General features: G+C 29.8%; 1 protein-coding gene across 4 annotated transcripts in view; it reads right to left on the reverse strand.

The window, feature by feature from the left end:
- Unc-13-4a (BAI1 associated protein 3) overlaps positions 1-13,365 on the reverse strand; it is a 101,366-nt gene that overhangs the window by 42,771 nt on the left and 45,230 nt on the right. For all 4 annotated transcript variants that reach the window (XR_014438639.1, XM_083097878.1, XM_083097877.1 and 1 more), the window contains exons 2-3: positions 2,995-3,615; positions 1,140-1,378 (exon numbers count right to left, since the gene is read on the reverse strand). Coding sequence is in view for 3 of the 4 variants with exons in the window: in XM_083097878.1 (XP_082954004.1) it covers positions 1,140-1,378; positions 2,995-3,201 (446 nt within the window). In the remaining variant the exon portion in view is untranslated. The remainder of the gene's footprint in view (positions 1-1,139; positions 1,379-2,994; positions 3,616-13,365) is intronic.

Consider the following 13,365-nt stretch of genomic DNA (forward strand, 5'->3'; position numbering starts at 1 on the left):
ATCATATATGGGAATGTCACGTGAGAAAAAATTCGTTTTTTCACAGATGTGCTCACCAAAAGAATGTAACAGAAAAGGGGAGGAAAAAAGAGGATGAGTTTCACAAAAAGAAACTAATAATTCACGTATTCGAATAATCGATTCTGTCTATACATATGCAACGAACTAACTTGGAAAAATTCGCAATGCAGCGCGGTGATCTTATTAAAATTGCATTCGTCGCAATGCGCACGCGAAATTTCAGAAAAAAATACCATAGCATTATTTCGTGCTTTATTTCCGCGTCGCTCGGTCTACGGTTCATTGCTGCGTTTATATTAGCGGTGAACTCTGAATAAAGAGAGAAATTTATTTGAAAAGTCTCGCACAACTCGTCTCTTACTAAAACGTTCTCCGATAGAAACGGAAGATGAGGACGTAGTTAACTGGAAAGCTTAGCGTACAGCACCGACATAACCCGATTAAAACGTTGAATGGCTAGCTAACGCAACGGAAGCAGTGTCTCACCGGAAATCCGATTGAGTGTATTTGAAACTGCATCAAGAGCATTCCGGATATTTAGTCGTGGAGGTTCGACGAGCGATCAAACGAAATTATTTGTTCAAGCGCGCGAGAGAGAATCGCTGTCGACCGTTCTTGGTGAAAGCAAGCTTTGAAATATCACTACATTTCATAAATTTCGATAATTTGATAAAATTGGATTGCGTAGCTCGCATTTGTCTTTCAGAGAGTCTGTAATTTGAACTTTGAATGTAATCAATCAATTGCATATATTAGGTATCCCATATCATCATTAAGATCATATCAATATGTATCTATATCCCAAAATATCTCTTAAATTAAACTTACTTTTCTTTAAAAAAAGTCTATATATTTTATATGTATGTGTAATCTTGTATAATGTCAAAGTTTTTGATGTAAATTTACCATTATATTTTATTAGCAGTGTGTCATTATTAATTGCATTTTTGTCAATCATAATGGATTCTTTTAACGGATTATAAATATTATTCGATACCTATTCATGTTTTCGAGTATACAGCAATTTATATTTTTCGCGATGCATTTGACATAAGAAATCAGAAGCGCGATAATCTCCTGGCGCTGAAAAATGCGTGCTCATTACTCAAGCAACTTACCCGGAAGTAGCCTGTATGTCGACCTCCGGCCAGGATGGTCTACGACGGCAGAACATAAGAGGCGGTCGATCGCTGGATCCGCCACTTCGACGAAAAGACCCGACTCGCCTCGGTGATGTGGCGCCACTTCCTGTCGCAGGGTGTACCGTCAATCCTGGAGAGGAAGTGCACTCGAGAGTGCGTCTACGTGTTGAGAGAGAACGCGTATGCGACGTGACAGTTCCTGGCGGTGGTACAACCTGAAAGAAAAAAATAGACAAGAAAAATAGCATTTAAAAAAAGCTTTAGTTTCAACAATGCGTTTTTATTTCTGAGAATAATATCTGACGTTCTGCGTAAGTAATGATAATAATAATAATCTCTATTATTATTATCTTTATTCTACAAATATTATAATTAAAAACTTAATATCTATTTAAAAATTTAAAAAAATAATAAAAATAACCAAATATTATTAATTTATATTTATATAACGAGAAAATGATTGAATAAAACTGAGAATAATTTTTCTCTTTGCATAGAAAATATTTATTCCCTTTTAATATAATACACATTTAACAAACACATTAATTTATCAATATCAATAAATGTATTGTTAGAAATGTTCTTAATGATATCAACAGACTATTTTTGTATATGCATTGATATAAAAGTGGATAAATTCTCATTTGCTCGATTATTTAACAAATAATATATTTATTATTTGCGAGAATTTGCAAGGATATGTCATTATACATCAATTCGGTAGAACGATGCATCATTGATAATATTTGTTCAAATATGGTATGTTTAATAATATCTGTTATATTCATTAAAATGTTTCTCCATTGTTGCATTATACATATATTATTATGCATTATACATATTAATAAAACAGAAGAGCATAGTGCATTCTTAGAATTTGTTCTAATATAAAAATAAAAAAATAAAAATATATATTAAATATATATATTTCTAATATTGTGGAAAATAATGTCACAAAAAGATTACATTTTTTATCTGCATAAATTAAATACTAATGTAACAGACAGTCAATTACTCTTTGCTTCAGGCGCACACCGATAATAATCAATGAATTGAGTTTTTTTGTTACATGGATAATAACGGCTGCACTTTCTCGGATCGTAACATATCCTCTTTAATGTCGTTTTTCTTGAATTCTTTAATCAAGAGAGACTATCGTCTTTTAGTCAATCTGATTCCTATAAGAAGTTAATCTTGGTTTCACGTAATTAAATCTTCTCTTAAGATTCGGTGTTAAAATTTATTGCATTATTTAATCAAGAAAATTTGCGTGATTGTTGATTATTCAATCCCACAGTGAAAAAAGCCTTGATTATTGAAAAAATACAAAACATTTATAATAAAAAAGAATAAAAATTATTATATTCCATTAATTATATCAAATTTCTGCTATTTAATAACACAACGATTATAGATATGCACAGGAAAATGCTTGTTCATTACTATTATCACTTAATGTGATAGAGAAAAATAATTTTAATTATTAGTTTATTTAGTTAATAATATAATTTAATTAATACTGATAATAAATTATACTGATTTTTGTTCGCTATTCTTTCATTAAAAATTATATGAATTCATAACTGTACATTATAATCTGATTTTGTATTGCATAATCATTATTTTTATTTTATCACGATATCTTGTCACAATAATACAAAAATTTCATTTTTATTTTGTATTAGAAATTAAAATTTTTGAAAGATATAATATTGCAAGAGAAAACATATTAAAAAATTTATTATACAGATTAAGAAGTTTTGATTAAATTGTTTAATAAAATATTTTGCTTGATCACTTATCCTGCCGTATATATATTTTAATCACGTACCTTAGGAAAACCATGCGGCGTGGCTTGTTGGCCAGCAGTGGTACTAGTGTTAGTCGTCGAAGTGACGCTTCCGGTAGAGCTGCTTCTTCCAGTCCCACTGGAATCGCCTTTCGAGTCCTCTCGACTGAACGAGAATCTTTTCGGGCTCAGACTAAGGCTGGCCACACTGTTCGTTACAATCTCCTGTAGAGAGTTGAAAAAACTCATTTTTGTCGTTTTCTATGTATGATGTTTGTCTTGTAATTTTCTGCGTAGGATGCTGACGACGGTCGTTCAGGCAATTACGAATGTCATCGCCCTCTATTATTCGAATTCAGTCATAACTCGTTCTTGGGGATCGAAATATCGTAAAGCGAGATTTACAGGCATCGACCTCGCAGATGGCCGATTAGATACCACTTGCCGGTTGACTTGTCCTGAACAAAAATCCCCCAACCACGATACTTTTTCGCGTCGCAATATCGATTTTTAGCCACAGCCATTTGCGATTTCTCTTCGGATTCTCTCTGTGATTTTTCTGAAAAATTTCTGCTCCTCGCAAAAGTCACCATACTTGTCAAGCACTTAAGATATCGTACATTTTCGGTTTTCCTATTCGCATCATTGACGCGAGGTAATCATCTGTAAAAAATCGAAACAATCATGTTAGTTTCGTACATAATATATAATATATATTAAGAGATTAAATAAATTTATAAATTTATACAAATTTTTAAAATAAGAGTATATTGAATCATACTACTATTTTTTTATTTTTATGTATTATTTTCCAATAAGTTTTAATATGTGATTACAAATATTATCTGATATATTATATAAAGTAAATAGTTAAAAAATATTTATTACACAGATTTAAACTCAAGCCATGAAAACTATAACTAAAGCTAATTTATTTGCTGAAATGTTACGCAAATACGCTGTTAAAAGTGTCTAAACTTTCTAATGCAAAACCTTCTAACTTTCCGAAAATTACTCGACAACTACGCTTTTAAGCTTAAACATATAGCTATATAAAACTAACCGTGATTGGTTACCTATATTTAGTAACTTGTATTTACCTTAGAAGGTTCTGGAAAATAATAATGATATCTTAGAATCATTCAAATTATATAATTAATCTTTCGAATTTCTGTATCTTGATAATTATGAGATTAATAAAAAAATAATTTATTTTATTGTAAGGTTATTAAAAATAAGAATTATTAATATTTATCGGAAAACAATGTTACATTTGTTGATATATCACAAAATAAACTTTATCAAAATTATTATTATTTTATTATGAGAAATGTATGCTTGTATAATTCAAGCGCTGCAGATCGAATATTCTGAAAACAGCGGATTCTGCTATTTGTTCAGAAATCCGTTGTGATTCGAGGGATGTAAACAATGCAAAGAGAACTTGGTAGAGTGTAATTACAAGATTTGGGGTGATTTTGGAGTTAACTCTTAGGTCAAGCGGGCATCTGTCCATTACCTCGTGAGCTGCATGTTAACCGAATCTCATTTGAAATGTCGGGCGCCTCCACGATTGAGAGTCGACCGATAGAGGAGGAAGCTAGTAAAGGAATGAGGGGTTGGGCAAATTAATCTGCAGCCAGCATTTCCGCTGCGGTACTGGGTGACGACAAAATACATACGCACGGCAATGAATCGGTCGGTAGTGCAATTAGGGCTGCGATTGCGTCTGATGAACAATCTTGCGATTATCCCAACATTTGGATATTTAATCATTTGACAAATTCCTCTTAAATTTTACTATCAATAAAAATCTGTGACAAAATTTGTCATATTATTTTGTATGAAATATTGAATCTGAACTTAGATTTAAGATAAAAGATTTAGTTGGATATTTTGGTGATTTTTTGCACGTAATTTTCCTTTAAATTTTATTTTTAAACATTTATTTTTAAATAAGAAATATTTGATATTATTTAATTGTATTTTATCTTTACATAAGCACTATTAAAATATTTCAAAATATCCCAAAAATGCATGAATAAATGTTAATTAATAATTATATTTATATTATATTAAAATTAATAATTATATGTATTATAGTTATGTCACTGAAATAATAAAGTTCACATTTAACAAGACAAAATAACAAAAATCGAAGAGCTGACATTCTGAAATAATAGCAGTTATTTTTCTTTTCTATTACGTTTATTACAATTTTTAAAACGATATTGCTGGGCGTGATATCGTAAAGCAAATCACTGTTAATTATAATTGAATACAGCGAGCATACGATGATCACGAAATACAATTCATGAACCGAGTATTCGGTTACGTTTAAGCTCCAAAATTGCCCCCATAATCCGAAGTGCGATGTTTACGAAACCGCCGATGCCGCAAAAGCGTCGAGCTTAAGGAAAGTAATGAGCCCCACAGCAAAATAGGATGACATGGCTGAAAAGTAAATGAGCAAAGATAAACGGCATTTGGCGCGGTAATCCGCAAAGTTACATCAAAATCACGAAAATACGTCGAAAATAATTCGACAGGTTACATCGTGTCATAAAATCAGGTTTCACCAATCGAAAGCTGAATTGACTTTAAAATGAAACATCGATCCTCGAGATGATATCCGCGGACTTATTAAATCTTGCTCTCTCTCTCTCTCTCTCTCTCTCTCTCTCTCTCTCTCTCTCTCTCTCTCTCTCTCTCTCTCTCTCTCTCTCTTTCGGCACTTTCACCTTTTCATAATGTTTATAAAATATTCATTTATGATAAGTAAGCTAGGCTGATGATTACAAGAATAAAAATCTCTATTCGAATATATATCGTTTATACTATATATCAATCGGGAGAAATTTATTATTTTATTTGATATTCATACACACACACACACACACACACACACACACACAACACACACACACACACACATAAAATATATGGAAATACTTATTCCTTTTTATATGAAAATACTCTAATTTACCCCATATTCTTTATATATGCAATATTATATATGTATAAAGAATATATATTATATATAAAATGATTTTTTTAATTTTATAAATCATGCCAGTATTTCTCTTATATTTTTTCCTCGCTGAAGATTCTTAAACAAATTATCTCTGTATCTCTGAGAATATTATAAATACATAAATATTAAATAAACAACTTTACTATATACCTATAACAAAAATGAACACAAACTTATTACATATTTAGAAAATATTAAATAAGTCATTTAAAATTGCATTAAAAATATTTCTTTATTCCGAAATCTGAATTCTGATCTCTTCAACAAAAATGTAGAAATGTTGAAAATCAATAATTAATGTTTGTAGAAAAGATTTGATTAAAATTTTATAAATTTTAAAAGAGAATATTATATTCTTGTTATTACTATGCACCGTTAATAACATCAAGGAATATGTATCCTTTAAATATCCTTTAATATATATATCCTTTACAAGCTTCGAAGATAGATACTACATCTTTGTAATATCATATTTTGAAGTTTATTTCTGCATGGTTTTAATAAAACTACGCAGTATCTAAGTAATATACTGTCAAAGAATAAAAGAACAGAATAGAGAAACAAAAGGAAAAAAAGGAAAAGAAAAAGAAGATAGTAATAAATTCCCTTAAGAGAGAACAACAATTTCTAACCGTAACGACTTTCGGAGATTTCAGAGAAGACAACACTAGTTGCGACTCACGAGATCGTTTAACGATCTTCGTTGCTACGACTATCTTTTTATATTTGGTCATAATATTCCACAGAGATAATTGTTTTTAGAGTTTGCAAGTGTGGTAACGAGTGACTTTCAATGTGACACAAAGGCTCTTTTTCTACTTGCTCTTTCAGTTAGAATTTTAATTGAACTGCTATTTTAAACTTTTTACAATTATATAGTTTTCATTTCTTATTATAGCAAAAATTTTTTAAATTTATGATATTTTAATATTTTATTCGTAATATTATTTTGAAAGTTATGTAAAAAAAAGCAGAAATTACACACATACATATACATACACAATAAATAGTGTAATAAATAACATATAATATTATAATATTATAAGTATGTATATGTATATATAAGATATTTTCTCATTCGAAATTAAATTATCTAATATCGAACGTTGTACTTATAGATTTACATCTGTACAATATCAAATACTAAAAGAGCAATAAAAAAAAAACTATTAAGTATCGAAAAAATTTTGAGAATCTCGATAAACTTTTAATAAAAGTGACATTCTCTGTTATTATTCACGAATAGCCTTTCATTTTGATTGATTCTTTCTTCCGTTCACCATGTTCCAAAGCAATAACTGCCTTCGAAACTCGTTTCACTGGCGCTTAACGTCTCACAGGAAAAGAATAGCCTTTAATTTCGTGCAAAAGGCTACGTAAAATATTTTTAACCTAGATTGCACAAAATCATAGATTTTGTTATTAATTATCAATTAATTTGTAATTTTGTATCTCTCATCCCAAAAAATATTTCAACATAATAAAATTATAGTGAATATTTTTAAAAAAGATTTACGTAGTATGTCTGGTCGAACTTAGTAGTACTTTTTTCGCAAAATAATTGCATTTTAAGTTAAATTAATTTAATGGTTATGGCTAACAGTTGTCTAATTATGATATACATGTCGCCGTTATTTCGAAACTTATAATTGATAAACAAAATAAATTATAAAAAAAGTTATTCAATCTTGTGTTAAAGTAATTACTCATTTATTTTATATAATATTTAAAAAATGTTTTGATACTCTTTCTTTTGTACGTGCAATTTGTATGCTTCCAATAGTTTATCGATGTTTAATTTGATAACATTAAATTTAATTTAAAATCTAATGTATTTAATTTAAAATCTGATATCTGATATATGGATATCGATGTTTTCAATATTATGATTTAATCCATTAAATGCAATTCTCTCAATACCACATCCAGGATCAATTAGAAACACTAATTGCGCATCGCGAATTTCTTTAATTGTTTTTATAAAATTACGACATAAAAATAAATGAAAAAAGTTATACTCTATATTCGCGCGAAAAACAGTTCATAGGTACGCGGTATGGCAACGAGAATTAATGTGGGACAGAATATAATTTCGAGAAACGCGCGATGCAAGTTGATTAACTACGGTCGCTCGTTATACAATCTCATTCTACAGGCACGCTCATTATCAATACTTTGCAGAAAAGTATTCTCGGCTGAAACTTCGTTATAGAAACAAGTATGGCGGATGTAAAGCACGCACAAAAACACATTTTCGCAAAACAGTTTGTAACTCAAAACTTGTCTCGTATTTTGCTTGTACATGTATCTTTAATGATCCCGCATAGATTTCACATCTGGCCGAAATGTTAAAGAAATGTGACGCATCAGATTTAATCTATTAGAGCTGTTAAGCTTATATTCTATTGTTATATTTTGTATTGTTATATTTTATTTATTTGGACATATGATCATGTTTACTTAAGAAATACCATTATTAAATGATTAAATATATACAAAATATCGCAAATATATGCAAAAATATATTTTAAATGTAATTAAATGTTGTTATTTTGTCATATTCTATTTAATCTGTCTTCGAAGAAAAATGGTTATTCAATAAGATACATTATCAATGTATTTTATTGAATAGATTTAATATTTAAATACGTAATAAAATTATATTAAAAAGCTAAAATATCAAATAAATATTATAATTGCGAAGTATTGTAATAAAATTATATTAAAAGGAATCAAATAAGTATTGTAATTGTAAAATATTGAAATCAAATATCTTGTTTACCAGTAATAAGATTAATAAAATTACCAGTAATTAGACTAATAAAATTACAAAATATTGTGCCCCTTTGATTTAAATCTTTATGTCATTTGTAGCAAATATTAAAAAAGAAACAAATTGTTAATATAGTAATTATTATAAAATTGAAATCTTCGAGTCTGTCATCATTATTATTTTTATTATCGTTACTATATCTGTTTTTAACAATCTGTTTAAAACAATCTATGTCACTGCATATATAGCATCTATTATTATTATTTATGTATTCTACTTTATAATATATGTAAATGTGAAAATAACGAAATTTGTTGGTAATAAACTTCAATACGATCTTAACTATTTGCATCTTTTGTACAGCTTATATTTGTACATTCCTATTTTAAGAAAAAAAAATTAATTAACTTGCAGAAAAACGTGTGAAAATTTCTATTCTGAAGCGCGATAGAGAGAAAGAGTTGCTTTAAGAGTGAATATACTAATCAAAATATATACTATGTAAGAAAAAGTCAACATTTATTCCACAAACGCAAGAGTTCGTGTCGGATGCAAATAACCTCGACCGCAATCAAAGTTCGTATCTATTACATGTATATATGTGTGTGTGTGTTCGATGTAAATAATTAATTATTTACTTCAACCGTACAATATTCTTTTTAATACGATTTGTATCGCTCTATTTTCATACTAGTTATTCTTTTCCTTTTTATTATATAATGCTTTCTTTTTGCATGTATTTCTATATACATTGCATGCATTTCCATATTTTTATTTTTCTAGTTTTCTCATTTCCTATTGTAAAACATTTTATTTCTTCATTTTATTTTCCATTCATTTTGATTCCAGATTATACATTTATTTTAAGCGATATTTGTTGAGACTATGTTCTGTATAATGAATAAAGAATTCATATTATTTTATATAAAATATCGAAAATGCAAGCAAATATCTTTTTAACCATAATATTCTTTAAAGATATTCTTATATCGATTTTTTATTCAAACAAATATTGTTCAATTGATTTGAGCACTTTGATGCTTGCATTTTAATTATAAGATGCAGCAAAGTTTAGTCTAAAGTAATTGCAGCAAGATTTAATATAAAGTAATTGTAGTACGTTTTATTTAATCCTTATGTTAAAATTATTATTTTATGAAATGTGAGTGTAATGATGACTCTTAAATACATAAGTTACGACTTTATTTCGTATTTGAGCTAGTTCACTTATTGTCTTATTTACTTTCTGAATAATAGAGGAAGTACATTCAATTTGATGAGCGAAAAAGATAAACGAGAGATTGAGATGATATTTGTTTAGTACAAACAATAAATATGTCATATATAGATATATAATGTATATATATTAGTATATATAATAGTCGTATTTGCAGAGGAAATATCTTATTCTAAAATCTGATTTAATTGTTTGTCACACACAGCTAAAATATTTAATTTAAGTAAACTCAATTTTTTAGAAAAAGAACTATCAAAATATAATTTTAAAGAATTTAAAGAGCTAGAATAATATTAGTATAAAAAAATAAAAATTGTCTCTTTCCTTTATAAAATTAATTAATTTTTATTAAAAATGGAAAGAGAAAAAAGAAAATGCGTTATAATATTTTTATTAGCTTTAAATCTTGAAATATAATATTCAATTTTTTTACAAAATGAAATAATATAGAAAGTTTTAAGAGAGAATTTAATATTAAGTTTGAAATGAGATGTTTTTCGATTAATTGGCATATCTTTAACTCCAGGGTATACTATTCTGATGGATCAAGAATAGGCAAGTCTCCATGTGGTACTGGTCGTGTAACTGATAGGATATTTAGATAGTGATAGGATAATTGATGGTTTATTTTTTTGACATTCCATGCTGGGAAGATACTATGCAAACATAATAATTATTTTCTAGAATTTTAGGTTTTTATCATATCATAGAAATGGCGAAAGACGTTAACTATAAATTATTTTTAAACTAACCACGTAAGATTGTATATGAATTACTGGAAATATGTGTCCAGAGCTTGGCTTGGTTTCTTATCTTATAACTAAAATAATGCTGATATACTATCTTAATTAAGGAAGTAACTGCATGTTTCTGAGATAAAAAAGGCGCTTCACTACACACATAATAAAAATTGTTGAAATATTTACATGGCATCTCGAAAATAACATGTAAAATAAAACAAAATGTTTAAAAATAATAGCAACTTCAAAAAGAAACAGATTTGTACTAGCTCAATAAACAAAATAAATTTAAACAATATAACCTCCATTTCAATGATATGCTTAGATTTAGTGTATGAATTTAATATAAATCTTAATGTGAATCTAGTGTGCCAATCTAAATTTTGGACCAATTTTGGATCACACACACACACAAAATTTCCTTGACAAAAATTGAATATTTTTCTAAATCTTAAAAGCTGCTGAAAATAAGAGCTAACTAAGAGTTGTAAATATTATATTATTTTTTCTGATATAAAAATTAATAAGAATTGACTATTTTTTTTAGAAAGAAATATTTTTTATCAATTTTATAATACACTTCTCGCAAAAATTAAGGGAGCAAAAAAAAATTCCAAATTTTTCGGTGATTTTTGACGGGCTGTATTTAGGTGAAAAATGGTCGTATCGAGGTCGTTAAAAAAGCATTTTGAAGCTCCAAGATTCTAGTTTTCAGATTTTTTGCTCAAAAATTTTTGGGAACAACAGTTTTCACGTGAACATAACAAATAGCGCGAAAAAAAATTTTTGCAAATTTCTTGCATCTTATTTTTCGGTCCACGGGCTTGGAAAAATTTTTTTGAGCTAAACCATTGCATGGGTCAGATAGCCTGTTTATCCAGCTTTAATTTCTTTTTTTAATTTTTTCTCTACGTTGATTTCTCGCGGAGCTATCGTATTTTGAATGAAAAAGGATCCTTTTGTCTTCAACCACTGATATCTCAGCAACCAATGGGCGTATCGAAAATTGAAGGGCAGTTTTGAAATCTGGAATAAATTTCCTACAAGATTCCTCCACGACTTTTGGGAAAAAAAATTTTTTCTACCCTCGGTATTGAGTTGTAAAAAGTGAAAAAAAGTGACTTTTTCCCTTGTTTTGGTAAATCGACTGCATCTTTGCAAATATTGATGGAAAGGCTGATGTTTGAAGGAATTTTTACAGCTCAATATACCCCCAATAGCCCTGTAAATCGCCAGATCGATCCACTGAGAGGGTTTTCTGGACCGATTGATCAAAATTTCAGAAAAAATTAAAGGAGCAAGATTTTTTGTTGCTAAACATCGTGTAATCTCCTTAAAAATGGAAAAATTGATTTTTTTTCGACTTTTCTCACAATTCTGCATCTGTTACTGGTTAATTTTGAAAAAAAAAAAAATTTTTTTTTAATTTTCAAAAAAAATTTTTTTATTATGACAAAATCAATTACTGAAGTTTTCTTGCGAAAATTTTGATTTGTTACTTATCAACCGCCGGCATTTGCGTTACCCAAAGCGTACCACGTGGAGGTTGCACGGTCGGATTTACGCTTCTTTTGTGCTTACGCACATGTGTGTGTGTGGTTCTTTAAGAAAAATGAGACCCCGTGGTTCGTCAGTTCCACAGTATTTTATGACTCCAAACTCATTCTCTGAAGAGTGTGTGTGTGTGTGTGTGTGTGTGTGTGTGTGTGTGTGTGTGTGTGTGTGTGTTTAGTATCTAGTGTTGCCGCCTCTACTCCGAATCACCGCTTGCAACCTTGCACGCATATTCGAAATGCAATTCCGGATCATCGACTGCGGAATCCTTCGCCAAGTTGCAATTAAGGCGCGCTCTAGAGCAGCCAAATTGTTTAAATTTGGGTAATATTCACGCAATCGACGGCCCAGGACATCCCAGACGTGCTCAATAGGATTGAGATCAGGGCTCATCGCAGGATGCCTCAACAACGTAATGTCATGTCTCTGAAAAAACTGACGTGTTATGTTCGCTGTGTGAGGGCGAGCATTATCCTGCATAAAAATGAATCCTCTCGTGTTTTGTCTTCGAGGTAACACAAACGGTCTCAAGATTTGGTCGATGTAGCGCCTAGCATTAAGGTTTTCGCGGACAATAACCAAAGGAGTTCGCGATGACCGTGAAACTCCAGCCCAAACCATCACTGATCCTCCATTGTAAGCTGCAACGGGACGTGAAGTTTTGTGCATAACGTTCTCCCTGACGACGCCAAACTCGGGGTCTTCTGTCGTTACCGTACAGACAAATTGGAATTGCATTTCGAATATGCGTGCAAGGTTGCAAGCGGTGATTCGGAGTAGAGGCGGCAACACTAGATACTAAACACACACACACACACACACACACACACACACACACACTCTCTTCAGAGAATGAGTTTGGAGTCATAAAATACTGTGGAACTGACGAACCACGGGGTCTCATTTTTCTTAAAGAACCACACACACACATGTGCGTAAGCACAAAAGAAGCGTAAATCCGACCGTGCAACCTCCACGTGGTACGCTTTGGGTAACGCAAATGCCGGCGGTTGATAAGTAACAAATCAAAATTTTCGCAAGAAAACTTCAGTAATTGATTTTGTCATAATAAAAA

Source organism: Camponotus vicinus, unplaced genomic scaffold (assembly GCF_025532165.1).
Source record: "Camponotus vicinus isolate PSW18456_S1 unplaced genomic scaffold, iyCamVici1.0 SCAF_4, whole genome shotgun sequence".
In the NCBI taxonomy this organism is placed as follows: domain Eukaryota; kingdom Metazoa; phylum Arthropoda; class Insecta; order Hymenoptera; family Formicidae; genus Camponotus; species Camponotus vicinus.